The following is a 20,526-nucleotide window of genomic DNA, read 5'->3' as shown; positions in this document are numbered from 1 at the left end:
ATAACGTGAAAAATAACGTGAATGGGTTAAGAAGCAAGCTTGACTACATAAAAGTCTTCCTACATGAACATAAACTTGACATTCTAGCCCTAAATGAGACTAAAATTGACAGCCATGTCAGCAATGCAGATATTACCATCTCTGGTTACAATATTTTTCGTTGTGACAGGAACAAACATGGTGGTGGAGTCTTAATTTATGCTATTGATACATTACCCATTAAAAAGCTTAGCCATTTGAGTAAAGATAATATTGAGAGTATATGGATTGAGGTCAAACTAAAAAAGTCCTCTCCAATATTTTTATGTTCCATATATAGACCACCTGCAAAGGGAAAAGATCTTGTCATGGTGGAACAACTGTCTCGGTATATCAAGGACTGTTTAAAAAACCTTCTGAAAAATCCAGAAGTTTTCATCTTAGGTGATTTAAACTGTAATTTTAATAAACCTAATAACTTGATCAGAATTCTAAAAGATTGTCTTGTCTCCTGTAACTTGAAGCAGTTTATTGATAAGGATACTCGCACAACTATTTCTTCACCTACTTTCATTAATCTCTTTATTTCCAACAGTGAGCATATATGTCACTCCTCTGTCATTGACATGGGTCTGAGTGACAATTCTTTTATATATGCCATTCGTAAATGGAAAAGGGTTAAAATTCCTGCAAAAGTTATTAAATCAAGATCTTTAACAATGAAAACTTTTTGTATGACTTGCATTCTGTAAACTGGAATGAAATTTTAAATAAAGACAATCTTGACACAGCTTGTAATATCTTTAATGAAGTTGTTGCTAATATAATTGATCAACATGCTCCAGTTAAATCTAGCTGTGTCAAAGGAAATTGCCCTCAATGGCTAAATGACGACCTTATTCATGCTATAAAAGAGAGGGATTTCTTAAAGAAAAAAGCCTCAAAAACTAAATTAATTGCTGACTGGGACAAATTCAAATTGAAAAGAAATCAAGTCAATAAAATGAAAGAAAGGTTGAAAGGTCATCATTATGGAAAACTCTTAATGAACTTGTTCCTGATAAAGAGAACAAGAATGTTCCATCTTGCACCTCTAAGAACGACATGGAAATAAATGACCCTAAAGTTATTTCGAACTCTTTCAACTCCTTCTTTGCTACCATCGGTAGTACCCTTGCTCAAAAATTTACTTCTGACACGTCTGATGTCAACATAAAATGTAATGATAAAAACTTTATATTTAAAGAAGTTGACAAAAATACCGTTACCAAAATAATAACTGGTCTAAAAAACAATAAGGCCACGGGTACAGATAAGATAGGAGTGAGAGTGTTGAAAGCTGGCCTCCAAGGTTTTTCACCTGTTCTCACCAAATTGTTTAACAAATCATTAACTACTGGTTATGTTCCATCATGTTGGAAAAATAAAAGAGTATCTCCCCTTTTCAAATCTGGAGATCCTAGTGATGTAAACAACTACACACCGATTTCTATCCTTCCGGTTGTCATGAAAGTGTTTGAAAAAATTGTCTATAAGCAAATGGTTGAGTTTCTATTGGAGAATAATTTATCAAATTCCAAACAATCTGGTTTTCGAAAGCTCTATTCCACTTCTATTGCTGCGATTGATGTATCAGATTATATTTTAAATGAAATGGGTAAAGGCAAATATGTTTGTGCAGTTCTGATAGATTTTAAAAAGGCTTTTGATACCATATTTGAGACCATAAAATTCTTTTAAAAAAGTTATACTGTTATGGTTTTCGAGATGGTTCTTTTGATTGGTTGTAGTCTTACCTTTCTAATAGACACCAAGTCACCTTGTTGAACAACACTATGTCAGATGTAATACCAGAGGAGTCCTATGGAGCCCCTCAAGAATCAGTCCTTGGACCGTTATTGTTTCTTGTTTATATTAATGATTTAGAATCTGCAATTCACAACTCTTACTTCCATCTGTATGCAGATGACATGATAATTATTCAAAGCTATAATTCTCCTATTGAGTTAAATAATTTCAAAAAATGGATCCACATTAATAAAGTCACCATAAATACTGATAAAACTGAAGTGATCTTTTTTGGAAATAAAACAAAACTTAAAGCATGCAAAGACATTACTATATTATACAATGGCATTGAATTAGCTTCAAGAAAGAAGGTGAAGTACCTTGGGGTTATCTTTGACAGTAACCTGAGTTGGTAAAGTCACATCAAAAGCGCTGTTAGTAAATCATATTATAAATTCAATAAAATAAGATACATCAGTTCATACTTGAACGATGAAACAAAACAATTACTCAGGAATGCTCTTGTCATGCCATATTTATATTATTGTTCACCAACATGGTGTAATGCTAATAACTAATCTTTAAAAAAGGTGAATAAATTATTTTCTAACATTTAAGAGACATAAAACGTTGTAGCTACCCTTACTGAAGCTAGCTCCTGACCACATTGGTAGCCAAGATTTTAATATTGGTTTGCTTAATATTTATATGTGCCTAAAAACGGTATGTAAATACTCCCTATAGTGTAGAAGCATATAGAAAACAAATACTTAGCAAATACAGAGCATGTATAAATAAGTACTAAAGTCCTACATAGAAAAACTGTTATTTAATTAAATAACTTTAACCTTTCAGTGATGATTTAATTTACAGTATGTTTTATTCGTTGTCCACTTCTTTCTCATATGTGCAATCTCACAAGTCCTACAGACTACTATGTGCAATTTTACAGCAGCAAATAATTGCCGACACGAGCTCTAATTCTTTAAAAAAACATTGCAATTATACGTTGGCAAATGTCAAGTAAAACGCGAATCATGTAAAGATTATATATGAAACAAAATTTATACAGTAAGTTTTCAAGTTTTTTTAAATTGTTTTAAACATGCAGTAACAGTAACTTGCATGTGCGATATATCACTAAAAATTTTCGCATGCACACGTGTTCCCAAACATTGACTGCATCATTGGAATAAATTCGTACTAAATTATAATTACTTTATGGATCACAATTTGGCCTATACGAACTACCCACAACATAATTACAACTTATCACCGTGAAAACCATTTATCTAAATTGACTCGATATTTGTTCAAATTCAACAATAAATTTTCTCTTGGAATAACTAACTTATATACTCTCTATATAAGGCAAAGTTTGATGATGAATTTACACAACCGAATGATGAATTTTAACGAGCAAAGTGTGATTTACAAACTTATGGCAGATAAGGCGTTCCATACCAATACTGGAAGCATAGAACAAAAGACATAGAACAATAGTGACTTACCATAATTCTTCTTTTTAGCTTATTAAATTCTGGAGGTTTTAGACGGGGGGCTTATAAGAAGGGGGGGGCAAAATAAAGGGAGGGGGCTAAATAAGTAATATAATTTTAAACACAATATCTATTTTCGAATTAATACATAATGTTAACTTCATCTGTTTCATCATCATCTTCATCTAACAAAAGAAGTTCTACGTTTTCCATGCTACCTTTCAACCTTCCAACTGGTCACAGAAAAATGGAAGATGGACTTGTAGTGCCTGGAACATAGAGAGCCCATTGTAAAAAAAAGAACCACAGATATTTGCAAACAAAACTTAGGGAGAAAACTTAGGGATTCAAGCTGCAGCATATGGATATCGTATGATGTTAAATCAACGAATAATATTGAATTTATTTTACTTTTTATTTTTTATTTTATTTTAATTTTGTTTTTTCATTTATTTATTTTATTTTTTGGGTGGGGGGGCTAAATAAAGGGAGCGGGCTAATTAAATTTTGAGTCACTAGAGGGGGGGGGGCTTATTAGAAGGAGGGGCTAAATAAAAGGAGGGGGCTAAAAAGAGGAATTACCGTACTTGATGAACAATAACAGTATACTATAAATAAAATATCTGGAGAATTGTAAAAAACGATACCATTGAACTTCTTGTATCGCTTGTATCGAACTCTCCAGCTAAGCAAAGATTGAAAATAAAAAATAATCTGCAAGTTGAACAAAATTGTGTAAGTCGAAAGAAAATAATGGATGTTTCGCTGATGCAACTGGATTATAGATACGTCAAATTTAACTGAATGTTTGCAAAGATTATGTATATGCAAAGTATGTCATAGTGATATAACTTTTCTTGAGCAAGAACAATTTAGGGCAGGTCTGGAAACGAGGTTTGTCATAAAATGTAAAAACGAAAAATGTGATGCAAAACAAGAATTTTTCAGTACCCCGAAGTCTGAAAAAATTTTTGATTTAAATCAAAAGAGTGTACTTAGTAGTTGCCTGGCTGGTAAAGGACGGCAAGGTTTGCTGAAAATCACAAAATTGTTGAACCTCTCAACGCCTGTTAGCAAACCATGTTATGTGGAACATGTTCAGTTCCGGGAGAGTAAAGCCCTTAAGTTGAGAGACCAAAATTTGAAAATGGCAGCTGACAGAGCGATAGATTTGACGAAGCAAGAGTACGGTTGTACAGATAACATTACTGACATCGCTACAAGTTTCGACGGATCTTGGAGCAGTCGTGGCTGGACTGCTAACAATGGTGAAGTGTCAGCGATCGCAGACTGTTCTTCCCAAGTATTAGATGTGACACTCAAATCAAGAACATGCAAACAGTGTAATAGTATGGCTGAGAAAAGAGAGAAAGGTCTGATAGAGCAAATTCAATATTTAGATTGGTACCTTGATCACAAACCGAATTGTTTCAAAAATCATTTTGAAAGTCCACAGGTGCTTTTCATTACTTTTTATTACATACATCATACGTATAGTGTGTTTACTTTTTTAATAAATTATATTGTTTTCAGAAAATGGAATCGGACGGTGTACTACAACTGTACCAACGTTCAATTGAAAAAATGGGTATCCGATACAATCCGTTTATTGGGGATGGAGATAGTAGTGCTTATTCAAATGTGGACAGAGAAAGGCCATATGGAGCGTCCTATTTCGTTAAAAAAGAAGAATGTGTCAACCACGTTACGAAAAGAATGGGTACGAATTTGCAAAAGCTGGTCAAGGATATGAAGGGGAAAAATTGGATGATGGTAAAGGCATAAGCGGTAAGGAGCGCCTTACAATCGCACAAATCGATGCTATGCAAATTTTTTACGGCCGCACGATAAGGAATAGCAAAGGAGATGTAGAAAAAATGTCGCGCCAAACTTGGGCAATTTTAAAGCACTACTCAAGTACAGTAGAAAAACTGCAACATGAAAACTGTCCCAAGGGTGATAACAGCCGGTGCAGTTATCAAAGAGACATTGCGACCGGGTCGAACAGTTATAAACCTTAAATGGCCGTTTTCAAAAGCTATTGTAAAATGTATTACACCTATTTTCAATAGATTAGCCAATGTAAATTTTTTGGAAGGATGTAAGAATGTGACTAATCAAAATGCTAACGAGTGCTTCAACAGTGTTCTCTGGAACATTTGTCCCAAAGTTCAGTACAACTCACTGATGGAAATGTCTTTTGCATTGAGCTTGAGCATTTGCATTTCAGGATTAAAATATACCCTACCTAAACTTCTTGAATCAGCTGGAATTAGACCTCACTCGTCATCGCTCTTTTAATGGCAACAAATTGACAAGGAGCGCATTGAAAGTGGAGACAGTTCTGTTCGTGAGGAGACCAAAGTAGGAAAGAGAAAAAAAAAATATCGAGAAGTACAAGGACAGGATGCCTTCCAAAAAAATGAAGGTGTTCATTATCAACCCCAAGGATCATCTTGAGTTATGACATATTTTTCAGCGAATTATGGTTTGTAATTCGATAAAAAAAAGTTAATGGAAAATATCTTCAAAACGAAAAATAATTACACTATAAATTTCAGATCGTTTTTAGATCAATGTGTTGCTATTACAAAACAGTGAACATCAACCATGAAAAACTAAAAGTTTTGTAAATGGAGAAGCATTAGTAAAGGAGGGGTCATTTTTTGGCATCTTTTAACGTCTTTAATTTTATTTCGTTTCCAATAATTTTTATATCATCTTTTAGGCAATTTTATAAAGTTTCAAAAAATATTATACAACAATATTCCAACTTTCATGTAATTTTACTAGAAGCTATTTTAAAACATCACACTTTTTCCCTTACTCACACCTTAATTTGTTACATCCTGTTTATTCATTTTCTGTCTGTGAAAAACTTTTAGAAAAAATCATTTCAAGTCGACAATAGTAAAAAGATTCAATAAACTCAGTAAACTAATCTTAAAGAAGCTCTTAAAGAAGAATAAGAAGGTTTTCACTCCTTTGCCAACTATATGCTTTTGTTGTTATTGTTAGTCTATGGGATGAACAAAAGAAAATAATAAAAAATGTATATCACAAGGCTAAGTTTTGCCTGATACACGCAATAGTCTTCCTTAAAAAACTCACTGTACAATGCTTAAAAATCGCTGTATTTCTAAAGTAACGAAAAACATGATCTTGTATCTTGGAAATCGTCATGTTTCCCTACGAATATAAAAGAAAACAATCCTATAAAGTATAAAAATCGCCATACTTTTGATCTAAAGTAAAAAGAAGCTAATAATCGTGGTATCTCATTTTGAAATGTAAAAAAAAAAGATCCTTTGATGCTTGAAAATTACCGTACTTCATTCTAGAACAAGAAAATGACCCTACAAAGCTTGAAAATCGCTGTATTTTATGCTATATAATGATAAAAAAACGACCTTACAAAGCTTAAAAATGGCTGTATCTCGTTTTGAAAAGACAAAAAATGTTCTGAGAAAGCTTATAAAAGGCCAAACTTTGTTATAAAATATAGCAGTCAAAACTACTATTTTCAATTGCAGTAAAAAAAGTATTGATAGCAGTTGGTCTGAAATAAAGAATGTCCATTTAAAATGTAATAAATAAAAGTGAAATAAAGAATTGTCAATATATAAATTTTCATAACTTTCATGATCGTTAGTGTTTTATAAGAATAGCTTGCATGTTACATGTGAGAACAAAAGGCTTCATCCTATCTATTGTTATGGTTCGCACACAATGATAACAATAGAAAGAAATTTAGTTTGTGTGTAAACAAAATATATACATATGAAGATTCTTTATTTAGACATAAGGTCATTACACAAACTCATAAAACTTGCATACATGTAAAGTAACATTCAAGTGGTACTGTAGTTGAGCTAACTTTCAGAATGTGACGTATTGCAGCATGAGAACAAAATGAAACCCTCTAGAAATAGAAAATATTGCAAAACAACTGTATACTTTTTAAAAGACTATGCTGTTATTTTTTTTTTAAATCTCCCTGTTTTTTTCAAGCTTTTTAACTGATGACTAATAATAGTTGCTGTAAAAATTTTCTCATTAGCTCATACTGAAATCTTAAGATTCCTTTTCTCAGCTCACTTTTTTTACATATCTTAGCAAATAGCTTATAATGGGCATGAATTATTAAACATTTCTGAAGAATCAGTATTGACTATTTTATTGACAGGGCTGCAATAAAACTTGATAGTGTCTGAACTGCATCTACTAAAAACCCACTACATCACATAAAATGAAACTGATATTTTGCTAATTTATTTGGCGAAGTTGTAAGTTGAGGCAAAATACTATTTTTCTTATTAAAACTAGCATACCAATTTGTAGTTGATTTAGATAACCATTTTATCAGGGTACAGAAAGTAAACTTTAAACTATGCAACTACTTGTAAGACAAGTCCGAATGCAATAAAAAATATACAAATTATTATACAACTTAAGCTTTGATTTCCATCTGGCATTAATTCCTGTTAAGCAGGTTCCTTAATTTGAGATAGATAGATAGATAGATAGATATATAGATAGATAGATAGATAGATAGATGCGCGTACTTTACATGGTTAGCCTTGCAAATTTCCAGGGATATACCCTGCCTTATATTTCCAGGAGGGGCCATGGCTTTGATGGTCCTAGAGTATTTAATGCTTATTTTCAGCTACGCAGATCTAATTAATTAACTCCCTGCAACATCCAACAGTCCACACATTGTGCTATCTCCCCAATTTCCTAATATGTTGTGGGTTAACCCAGGGCTATGGTAATGTTCTCCCCAAACTTAGGACACTGCCCAATATTTGGACATAAAAATGGCCAGTCTTAAGAGTGGCCTGGTTAGTCTTAAGACGTTCCAAGGTTGGGCAGAACAGTAACATTTACTCGCCCATATTGAATCGTCACCAAGGGAAATCAAACCCCTGTCTCCTGCACAAAGTACGAGAGTTATAACCACTACGCTACACTTTACGTTAGTTTTAAGTTAATTTATTAATATGACTAATGGAATAAATTTTAAGCTTCATAAAATAAAGACCAACAGGCCAGCTATTTTGCAGACAGTTCAGGTCGAAGTAACAGAGACGAAAATTACTTCTGGCCATAGAACCTTTTAGCTCCTTGATGAACTCTAGACACAAGTTCACCTTAAACCTTTAACTTTACCGTTCCAATGGAAAAAATCTTTATTCAATAAACCTATTTTATATCGTCAGAAAAAAATGTAATTAAATTAATTAAAAAATTAATCCTTGACTAAAAACTTTCAAGATACCTTGAAGATTGTTTGAATGGAAATTTCAAGAAACAGAACGGACATAGCCTACTTTAGGTAGAGTTGGTACAAAATTTACATAAAAATAGCTCAATACTTTTAATATCCTAAAACGCAACAACAACATTTTTTAAACCCGCCCGCCATTTTCTGCCATCATTATTATCGGCCAGGTTTTGTAAGTCTCTACGATGGAGGTTTTTCAAATAAAAAGGAGGGACAAATAACTAAAACATAACTTTATGAAATTGTATCGTGTGGATGGGATGATGACGTAAATAAATAAGGTAAATAAAAGATGAAGAACGTACGATACGATCACAAATACGAAACAAATAAAACAAGAACACAGTCGGAGTATCAAATTCATGTGGTGTTAGGTGGTTTTATATCTTTAGTTACATCATCTAGTTAAGTTTTATCGTTTTCTTTATGAACGCGGAACAATAAAACGGTGTAGTTAGGTGTCAACTCCGCCATGACAAAGAAGAGTGCCTGTAATGTTTATATTACTAGGCTAAAATCACTTGGGTGGTTGCCAAGCATGACAATTTGCTAAGTAGTTATAAAAAGAGTTGTGTGAGGATAATTTTTTTGCACCGACCAGCATCGTTAAGTTTAAGTAGCGTGCTAAAAGAGTTTTGGTTAGCGTAAGCATTACCTGTCGTAAGATTTTGTTAGTAACAGGGCTAGCTGGTTATGGGTAGCTTTAGCTGGCTACCTATATTTTTTTTAAGAAATATTTAGTTTACAATGGCAGATTACATTGACCAATGTACGAAATATTTTCCACAGAAAACTTTATATGAACATTATTATTTACTTGCTGGTTTCTCCTGGAATATGTTTACATTTTTTTATGCTTTTGTTTTTTTAGCTGGCCATTATGCTACAACAATAAATTTTTGCCAATGAATTAAAAAATCTCAGCTAGCTAGGTAGCTATATGTTAAGGTACAGCATGTTGTTTAACATTTTTATCTTCTACATTTAGCCAAAATATAGATATAGCTATAAATATTTAAAAGAGTTAAGGAAATGGATACACAAATAGTTTATAACCCTGCAACTTTATGTCAACGATGTTTGGATGTTTGTGTGGCATATCCTTATGAATCCCTTATAAGTCATGAGGATAATGCTTGCATGGATATTGACACTGATGATGATGATGAAGTACTGTCAACAGAAAAATATACTGGTACCCTTGAACTTCGAAATCACATGTTTTTACCTGATAATTTATGTGAAATATTATTTCAGAGGATCATTAAACAGCATCATGAACAGTATATGCAAGCCTTTGTTGACACAGAAAAATGCAGGTTATCAAAACTTAATTTATCTAGGCTTTCAACAAAAGACATTTTACATGATCAACAAATAATAATGAAACTATTTCGCCATCCATTACGTGAAATCAATCTTAGTGAATGCAAAATGGTACCAAACACGTTGTCAGCATTGAGATACTGTGCAAAATACTTAAAAATATTAAATTTATCCTCCGTTTCTGGATTAAAAAACTTTTTGGTTTTGAAAGATTTACGTAATCTAGTTAAACTGAATTTACAAGGTACAGATATAGGTTTCAGAAAAGAACATATGACATATGTTGGAAGCTTGCCTAAATTAGCATGGTTGGATTTATCTCACACGTCTGTTGATGATTCAAGTTTGGATCAATTGAGTGGTTTGGCAGGGTAAGAAAACTACTTTATTTCTTAGGGATTTATATCAAATTTACATGAAATTACTAGCTAAACCAATGTTTTCATAATTGAAAGATCTGGTTGGTACCAATTATAATAGTGTGATGTGGCGTATGCATGTCTTACAGACCATTTCGTAAGTTTTAAAGTATGCAATTGTTATTGCACAGCTCAGTTATCACATGTGGTGTGCCTACGTTCTTAAAAAATTAATCTTGCCAGAAGTAAAAATAAGAACGAAATTCCTTTACACCCGTACACCGCATATGTTTTGGGTTGGAGAACATGCGAAAAGTAAGTTCCATCAAATTTTACATTCAGGAATTTAAACCTATGTACAAAAAATTGTTAGTAAGTTTTTATATATAAAACTGTATTAAAAAAATCATAAAAAAGCTACTAAATGGACCGTATAACTTTTGCTAGTTTTTTTTAAACAAAGTTTAATTATTAGTGCAAAAACAAATTGAATAAATAGGCTTTTGAAATAAATTACGATAAGAAGGGTTGCAAAGCCTACTTTAATTGTTCTGTGACTTCAAATTTCACTTTTTTTCATAATAATAAACAAATCTGCGTGTGATCGCACACTTCTCTCAAAATGACTTGGTCTTACTACAGACTCCTTTTCACTTATTTAATCCTCTGAACCTGGTAAAAAAAAATTAACAAAATTTTTTTTGTCATTGTTTTGTCATTTGTGATTAAGATGGATTAACAAATTTACTACTGAAATGTGTGCCTCTGCAATTTATATTCTTCTGGGTTGCTGGAAAAGGATACATTCCCAATAAAAGGAAATTGTTATAGCCAAAAAAATTGTACTTAGAATTTTTTGAACAGTAAAATTCACGGTATAGCACAGTATACCCAAATAAGGCACTGTTATTATTTTAAAAATTATTCATTGGTATATAAAAAATATGTATAAATCTATAACTTCTTTTTCTCTGTGTATAGGACGTTAACATGGCTCTCACTATACAATTGTGTACATATAACTGATGAAGCTGAGCTAGTAAATTTAATAACAATACTTAAACACCTTATTCATTTGGATCTTTCCAAAAACCCATCTCAACAAAATTCAATAGCAGAGGATTCGAAGAACACTCCATACCCAGTTGTCAACACAATGATATTGGAAACCTGCTCTACACTAAAATCGTTAGTTTCATTGGATATTTCAGGTATGTGGAATTATCAAGTAAAGAGGTTATGTTTCAAAATTTTCAATAAATATGTTAAGTCAAGTACGCCTTAAGGATGTAATAATGAGCAAGATAGACACACCTGGTAGTTATAAAGATGTTAAGAAGATCTTTTTTTTAAATGTAATGGGGTTTTTAATGCAATGTGCCAAATAATAACACATCCCATTCAATTTATTTTTAGGATCATCTAATTTAAAGTTAGCAGATCTGAATGTATTATCAAGTTCAAGCTCCAAACTAAAATTTCTTGGTTTGTGTAATACTGGAGGTTTATCATACAATTCACCATTGCCGGCTGAAAAGGTTAATTTGAATATTATAACTGTTTCATGCATAAATTATTTTTCATTATTAAAGATAGTATTAAGTCTTTTAAATAAAGTGTTATTTTTTGTAGTTTTTTTGATAAAAATTAAATATTTTGCTTAAGTCAAGGTTTTTCTTAGCACAACCACTCCTAGGAATTAAGCTCTTCCTAATGGCTTTTCCTTTTACAACAATTTTCAAGTCATGGTAACGTTAAGTAGTTAATATATAATAAAGGATACTCTTATGGTTGTAAATAATGTGAAATTTGTTTTAAAAAGCCACACCCAGTAACTTAGATTTGATATTACATACAAAGAAAAAAATGGTCACCTTTCTGAAATCAATACTGAATCATGTTAAATAAGGTTGAGATTTCATATTAATTTTGTTTAATAGCTCTACATTAGTAATAAATGATTTGCAATGTCTTACGTTTTTTCAAGGTACAATTATTGGATCAATGTTTTAGGTAAACTTTCACGGCTTTCAACTTCTCATAGTGTTCAACATTTTTCATGTTCTATTAATTTTGATTTTACTACTAAAAGCAATATATTTTCAAAAAAATTGTGTTACATAGATAACTGGTGAGGCCAATGAAGAGCAGATTTTAACTTCACTGGATATATACATGGACAGAAAAAAGTATGTTTCAATGTCGTTACGAAAGTTGTTCAGTTTAGCAAGTCATCATGGGTGCCAACAAATTGAAAGATGTCTAAGGGTTAGTCTACAAACATTTTGCCAACTAAAATTATAAAAATTTATTAATTATTTTTATAGTTTCATAAGAGGTTAATGATTTTTATCCTTTTTTCTTATTCATTGATCCAATTGATTCTACTGTAAAGTTTAACTGCCTGGATAGATTTTAAAATATATGCCTTATAAAGCAGAAAAAAATTCATTTTCAGTTGATTTTGAAATCTATGAAAACATTCAAAGATGACAACAGTATTCATATTGCAGCAACGTAAGTTAATTTCTAAGTTCACTCTTTTTCCACTTTTTTTTCATTCTGATGTGTTTTTTTTTATAATATCACCAGCTAATCTCTTTACAGAGCTTCTTTATATCATCTCTCAAGAGAGGAAGTACAAAACCAAGATCCGCAATTACGCAGGTTTTTAATCTTTGTAATGCTATCAAACTTTATAATCATCAAATTTCAAGTTGCGAAATTTTAATCCCTCTTTTTTTGTAGAGATATCATTGTTTCGATATTGGAAAGTATGGAAAACTTAAAAGGAGTGTTACAACTTCAAAAGAATTCCTGTCTGACACTCTGCAATTTCAAAATACCTATAGAAGTGGTAAAAATGTTTACCTTTTTTTAAATCATTACAGATATGCCACCATAGAAACTGTTTTATCTCATCACAATGCTATATTAAAAATTTTTTATTAGGAGTTTCAGTATTATCGTGTTGCAGAATTGCTTCTGACTGCCTTACGAAATCATCAAGACGACTATCTGCGAAGAATAGCAATAATGTTGTTTAACGCAATTGTATGCCAGGTAGCTTTTATGATCATCTTCCCCTTTAAAAAAGGGAAAGTACAGCTTTTTAAATTACAGATAGAAAATGCTATTTGAGTGTTCTTTATTAACACATATGCATTCATGTTTGAATGCTGATGCGAAAGAGAGGTTGGAAAGAATTTATCTCTGATATTTTTATTTGTTTAGTCACAGAATGCTGGAATTCAGAAAAGAGAGATAGGGTTACGTGGAGCTATTCAGGTATAGAACTTTATATCACTCAGTACATTTCAATTTTGCTATCTCATATAACGACACCGTAGAAATTAAAGCCTTATTTCCCTTCTGAATGCGTCTGATCTAAATTAAAAAGACGAAGTGTAAAGTGTGCCAAAACAAAACACATTTACCATTGCTGTTTTGATATGGTTAAGTAATTCATTCAACATGTTAGAATAAGTGATGCGTGCAGTGCTTATATAGTGATCAGTAGGACTATACTGATTTATATTTCCAAATCGTTAGACTAACTAAGCAGAGTAGGAAAAAAAATATTAAAAAAATCTTCTTTGCATGCTGAATATAACAATATATGAAGTTACAACTTAGTTTCTCGTTTCTTGAGTAGAATAAAACTTTATGTGTCTCTCAGTATTTACTAATCCGTTTTGTATTGCAATTTGGAGCTAGATTTTTTCATGCTAGGTTAAATTAAAATACATTGAGAAATCCATTTCAATGTTCTGAGCTCCTTTTTATTGAGACACTGAGTGGTATGATGCTTTCTATTTAGACAATAATACAAGTGATTCGAGAGAAATTAGAAGCCAACCAGGTACAGTATGAAAACACATAAGCTTAAGTATGAAATTAAAAAAATGCATGATAAAATTAATGTTTTCTTAGGACAACAGAAATCCCATAAAACATACATGTTATTTTATAAATGAAGTGGTACAAACAGATGATGCTCGCAGTATTATGTTATGTGTTATTATTCTCTTCTTAGTCTGATGCTTTGATGGAAACATGTTGGAGTTCACTGTGGAACATAACTGGTTAGTACCTTTCAACAGGTCACTGCAATAAAAGGATTTTCGTTTGGTGTTAGTTTTATTCTGACCACATTGTGTAAGAATATGCACATCTTGATGACCTGACGTAGGAAAGTTTTTAACCCTGTTAATACGAGAAAGAATTGACAGTTCTTTAGTTTGAGCATTTTCTGTATTTACAATAAAGAATCTATTTCTTGTTTTAGATGAGACCCCGGAAAACTGTTTAGACTTTTTAAACCAAGATGGAATGTCTTTGTTTGTCGACTGCCTCAACGTATGTTTTGGTATTATCAAATTTTGTTTGACATTTTGACCATGTTTGTGTTATTTTCTTGTTAGTTTGATATATTGTTATAACAGTGGTCTGTTCATTCTGCATAATACAAACACGTATTCTGGCAGAGCTACTGATTTTAATTAATCACTGGCTGAAAGACTCAAGTCCATAAATGAATAAAATCACTAATATTAACAACTGAAGAATTTTTCATATATATATTAACTCGCCTTGTGTTTGTGAGCGTGCACACAGTGTGGTCACAGAACAATAATTATGAGTTACCTTTTTAATATCTGATAGTTATTTCCTTGAAAGCGTTGTGGAACAAAAAACATGCTTACATTGATGACATTATTAAAATTATACATTATTTTAAATTTTACATTATTTTGATCAACGTTTCAATCTTTACACAATACAGTCTACGCTCGTTATCTTGAACTCCCAAGGGACCGAAAGAAAAGTTCGAGATAGCGAAAGTTCGAGATAACGAGCGTATTTCATGAAAAGTTCGAACTCAAGGGACCGAAGAAAAAGTTCGAGATAGAGAAAGTTCGAGATAACGGAGGTTCGAGATAATGAGCGTCGACTGTAGAAGCAAAAAAAAATTTTCATACATTGACAGGTCATTGCTGACGTCATCATATAATTTTAAAACGAAAATTTTCTGCTTAGGCGGATTTCTCCATGGGACTTATAACCTTTAATTAATTAAAATCCTCTTTTCTCGTTAGTTGTTTCCTGACTCACAAGAACTGTATCGGAATATGATGGGTTTAATGGTTAGTATTCTTTAATGCTGTATTGATCTCAATGTTTCTTTTTGGGTGCTAAAGTCATCAGAAATTTAAATTTGATTCACTGCAGACACATTTGATCATTCTAATTTTCCTTACTCTCAAATTGAATATTTGTAAAAAAGTTTAATTGTAAGCTAAAGTGATATGTCATGCTTTGTGTTATATTACAACAACTGTTTTACTAAGGCGTAGCTGGTCATCTGATTATTTAAAATTGTTGAATTTGTAGCCTGCAATTGTTTAATAATATTATGTTGTTTTCTTAATAGGGTAATGTGGCTGAAGTGGACTCTTTAAGACCAATGTTGATGAAAGAAGAATACATTGATCTTTTCACGTAATTTTCTTCATTTATTGTGTCCTTGCAAATTCCTTGCTATTTTTTTTATTTACTATGTGTCGGATGGTTTAGCTTTTATAATGTATGGCTGAAAATTTTGTAAAAAGCATTTATAGCACTAGAGGATTAGGTGGATTTAACGGGCATGATTTTAAGTTAGTTTAAGTTTGTTGGATAAAACTACTTTATTCTAAATGCAATTCAAGAGAAAAGGAATCCACAAAGTAGTAGTTGTGTTGCACGCCATTGAAGTAGATAATAGCAAAATAAAGCCGAAAACACGGTTCTGAAATTAAACCACAGGGCCTCGGAACTTATCAAAATCCTTTACACGAACTTCATAACCAAAAAATATCGGTGCATACGAACGTCCGCAGAAAAATTTCAGCATCATCTGTTATTTTTTCTTCTTTTTCACTTGGCTTTAAACTTTAAACCTAAATAACAATATTTCTTGATATGTGAATTTATCTTTTTTGTGGTTTTAAGTTAACTCATGGAATGTATCACTACGGTTTTAGTTAAAAAACCCTATAGTGTGAACAAAGCTTGGCGTGGGGAAAGTGTAAATTTGTGCTTACGCTTGTTAGTCGGCAATTCTTTGCATGTCCTAATCATACGTCAAGCAATTAAAAACATTCCTCTTTGTTTTCTTTGTGACTTGTGATAAAGCCAGATAGTGAACTATGCTAATATTGCGAGAGTAATTTGCCTCCTTTGTTTATTTTACTTTCTATGTATATGTGTTAGCCTACTATACAATTATTATTTACTTTCTGTAGATCATTGCTGAGTCATGACACTTCTTTCTTGGAAGTGAGTTACAACTCGGCGGGATTACTAAGTCACATCCTTAGTGATGGAGAACAAGCGTGGAAAGTGACGAACATTACAAGGGACGAATGTATGCATAAGATTGTAAGTTAATCCTTCTTTTTTTATCCTCCACAATCACCGCACACAGCGTTTTATCATACTAAACAACTATAAATCCTCCCTTTGTCTTACTTATGTGCCGTCTCTAATCCTTTTAAGAACTCCCCCGTAGAAAAATTGTTTGTCTCGTTTTTCCTGTTTTATTATCTCTTTACAATTTCTTAACATTACAAAATTGCTTTTAATATTTTTTTAACGTGAGTGGGTAATGTGTCGTATTTATTTATTTATGATTATTTATAATTTAGATAAATTGCATAGACTCATGGGATATTAACTCCAGCAGAAATATAAACTATAGGTAAAAAGATTCTGTTATTCGGCATTACGAATTAAGATAACTTATAAGGTTATTGTCATGAGATAAAGAAAATGCTGACACATTCCTGTTTAAAAAAATGTCTAAGAATTATGTTAGTTGTGGTTCAAATCTACCTACTATACCAAGTTTTTGTTTAATGTCGACCCACAAAATGCCATGTGAATCTATAAACCTATCTAAAGACGAAGCCAAATTGTTTTTGACACAGCAAGTGACGAGAAAATTGCGTTTTTTGTTTTCAACTTCTTATTTGGTTCCTATGATAGTATAATTCAATTCTTTTATAAAACTTCGCTTTCGTTTAGATCGTTCAAACCAATCCTTGAGCTGCTTCATTGTTACAGCGCACCTGCTGCGCAACATTGGGCGGCATGGGCACTAGCCAACCTCACCAAAGTTTATCGTAAGTTATTTCAGTTGTCTTAGAAGCGTTTAACTTTAAGACTAAATGAAGTTTTTAGTACACGTTTTGATCAAATGCCAATGATCAATCTACCCCGGAACTTACTTTTTGAGTTTCCCTTTGGCTTTGTGTAATCTAATGCCACCGTGGTAATCTAATGCCACCGTAGTAATTTAATAACACCGTGGTAATCTAATACCACCCAGAGCTCTGCTGTGCCTTATTTTAACATCAGGTTTTTTGAAGAAATAAAAATAAACTGTAATTTACACCGTTAAAGATTTTATTTTTAGCTAGAAAATACAGAGTATTTCCTCTAGTTAACATTACATCTTTCGTTCGGGTGGCACCTAGAAACGGAAATATCTCATTAATTTTAATTAGTGCTCCTTTTTATTTCGTCGCGCCTAACACCGCGCTTGTTAAAAATAATACACAAGAAATATGAAAAAATGCTTGTAGCTATCACTGAGAAAGAAACCTTGAGTAAATAAAATCAAATGAGAAGAAAATGACAACTTGCCTATAAAAGAAAATTTTACGTAGTCAGTGAGAGGTCTTTTACGTAGTCAGTGAGAGGTCTTTTACGTAGTCAGTGAGAGGTCTTTTACGTAGTCAGTGAGAGGTCTTTTACGTAGTCAGTGAGAGGTCTTTTACGACAAACAAGAAAAATGGTGTATTTTAGATATATATAGCTAGCGACACGCCCTCCCAATAATAACAAGACATCTACCAACATTAGTATCAAAAACGTAACTTCAGATAAAAATCGCATACAAAGTTATTTCTCAGCAGTTAATTACTTGATAACCGCCTTCAATAAGCGGCTTCTTGAAATTGAAAAAAGTTAATAAATGGCAATGGTGCTAATTAAAGGAAATGTAGTTAGGAAATAAAGCAGTTTCTATTAAGAATTATGAATTAAATTATACCTTTTATCAAGAGATTATAAAAAAAAAATACTTTTGAAGAAAATATGAAAGTTGTAGTAATCTCTCATTTACTCAAATACGCGAATTATAGTCACAAGCTACCAGTCGAATGTTCCACCTCTACGTTTAATATAAGAACACTCAGCCTTCGGACGGTTTCTTCGGCTTTGTTTTAAAAAAGATTGCAAATTTTTTTTAGCCTTTAAGTATTGTAAGCTGGTACAAGAAGAAAATGGCATAAACATTCTTGAGGAGGTCATCAACTCATGTGAAACAAGCTTACGCGTGAAAGAACTTTCAACGATGGTGATTGAGAACTGCAAAAACGAGCTGTGCTTCAGTTGAACTGGTGACCAGCAGGCGTTGTTGTGTACATAAGTTAGTGAAGAATGCACCAATGCACGTGACGCAATTTTCAACGAAAATTCGAGAAATAATATGTAAATGAAAAACGATAAAAATTTGTCAAAAAAAAAAAGAAAATGTTGCAGGTCTGTATGACCGCGAGTGATGAGCGTTTTAACATGTGCGAAATCAAAACAAAACGACTTTGGTATGTTCCGTAACTGCGGTTAACCATTAGCAATCAGTCTGTGGAAAATTTGTCACCCTGAAAGCAAGTCGCTAACAAACTATTTTTTTAAACTTATCTATAAGCAGAACTATTTTTAGATATCAATTTTTTTTGTTATAATTTCTTGTTTGGCCAACACCTTTCCATACGCGCAGTTTTTCAAACTATTTAAGCATACGGATGTTTATTCGAAGTATTACTGTCCAGTTGACGATTTCTTTTTTTTTTTTTTAAGAATAAACTAGATTATTTTATATGTAAGGGGAGATATTTTTTGGCTCAGGAGTCTTTTTTTTCTCTTCCTGAATTTTATTAAATTGGTGTAAGGACAGTTGAAATTAGATGTTTTTGTGGCTATAATTTCTCAGTTTTTAAAATACTTCTTCTACAGATTCTTTCATAAAATTACGCCTCGTAATTAGACCAGTTAAAAAACACTGCGTAATTTTTATATCATCCCAATGAGTAAAAGCAAATTTACGAAACTAAAAAATAGGACCAGTTTGTGTGTAGTAATGTCTTCATATATATAACATGCTAGGTATGGTCACACATACGATATATTTTAAATAAAGCTGTACATCTTTACGTCCTTCTTTACTACCTTTCTTTTGTATATATTATTAAAAAAGAATGTATATGATGTATTTAAATTTTTATATACATATGAGTAAAATATAATATGCTGACGTGTGTGATTTTGTAACATCAAATTATATTTTGAATGGGGGTTGGGTACTAAATTATTAAGATCAGTGTTTTTCCAAGTTGATTCTTTGATTCTGGATTTTGTGTTAAAGAGAAAAATTTTCTCGAATGATTTTAAAATGAAAAAGCGTATCCTCTTTTGAAGTTCTTCTTTATTATTACATAATATATAGTCTGTTTTATTTGGTATCAACAGTCTTCTATTCTTTCTTCAATTCTCTTCGGTTTAACAAATATATTATATTTTGTTAGTTTTTTTTAACAAACAGATAAAGTAATAAAAATTTTACATAATCCTACCAAAACTTAAAGTAAGCTAGCAGCGTTTAGCGGCGTACCCTATTCTCACAGATTGTGACCTATGTTAAAAGCGGACTTCTCTCTTTCTGCAGTGTTTAATATATTTTATCCCACAGCTCAAATTTTATTGTCTTAAAAACTGTTATTTGTGTGTAAGCTTTGAACATTGTGGATAGAATCGTTTTGTTGAAGTTCAGTGATGAAATAATGTGTACGTAAAGTACAGAAATGTCTATCGTCTAAATGCTTTCTGCTGACATATAACTGAAGTACTGTGTAACGTAAAAATTAAATAATTAATTTATTAATTGATTCATACCACCACCTAAACAGCATTCATATTAGCCGCAATGCATTAATATTTTAGAACGACGCTGCTAGCTCTGAAGTCGTGTTTTTCTCTCTTTCTCTCAGTAACATTTAAAAAAGAAGAAAAAAACTTGATGTAAAATGTTTTGAATGCGTAATTATAAAATGGTATCTTGTAAAAACAGTGTTCTGTTATGTTTATTTACGTTTGACCACGGCTTAATAATAGATGTAGTGAAATGCGGCGCAAAAGGTCTGTTTTAGCTCGTGTTCAAATAGATGTTTTAGCGTACGATTTG

The 20,526-nt window shown here is 31.9% G+C and overlaps 2 protein-coding genes across 3 annotated transcripts in view; one reads left to right on the top strand and one right to left on the bottom strand.

Moving 5' to 3' along the window:
• The window catches only part of LOC130612638 (outer dense fiber protein 2-like), a 34,860-nt gene extending 26,195 nt beyond the window's left edge, over positions 1-8,665 (bottom strand). Inside the window, exon 1 of one of the 2 annotated variants that reach the window (XM_057433984.1) lies at positions 8,645-8,665. The gene's annotated coding sequence lies outside the window, so the exon portion shown is untranslated. Of the gene's footprint in view, positions 1-8,547 lie in introns of both variants that reach the window. The other variant, XM_057433983.1, reaches the window with a different exon arrangement.
• Positions 8,666-9,404: 739 nt separating this feature from the next.
• On the top strand, positions 9,405-20,409 carry LOC130662753 (protein zer-1 homolog). The gene is made up of 18 exons (XM_057461679.1): positions 9,405-10,250; positions 11,220-11,449; positions 11,655-11,776; positions 12,363-12,506; positions 12,697-12,755; positions 12,846-12,905; positions 12,987-13,095; positions 13,191-13,301; positions 13,473-13,526; positions 14,059-14,100; positions 14,275-14,323; positions 14,527-14,597; positions 15,338-15,385; positions 15,673-15,740; positions 16,526-16,661; positions 16,928-16,980; positions 17,307-17,404; positions 18,536-20,409. The coding sequence occupies exons 1-18, from the start codon at positions 9,586-9,588 to the stop codon at positions 18,679-18,681; spliced, it is 2,265 nt and encodes a 754-aa protein (XP_057317662.1). The 5' UTR covers positions 9,405-9,585; the 3' UTR covers positions 18,682-20,409.
• Positions 20,410-20,526: the final 117 nt, after the last annotated feature.

The sequence above is a fragment of the Hydractinia symbiolongicarpus genome, chromosome 10 (genome assembly GCF_029227915.1).
Source record: "Hydractinia symbiolongicarpus strain clone_291-10 chromosome 10, HSymV2.1, whole genome shotgun sequence".
Taxonomy (NCBI): Eukaryota; Metazoa; Cnidaria; class Hydrozoa; order Anthoathecata; family Hydractiniidae; genus Hydractinia; species Hydractinia symbiolongicarpus.
Note: the sequence above shows the minus strand (reverse complement) of the source record. Positions and strands in the feature narration are given on the sequence as shown.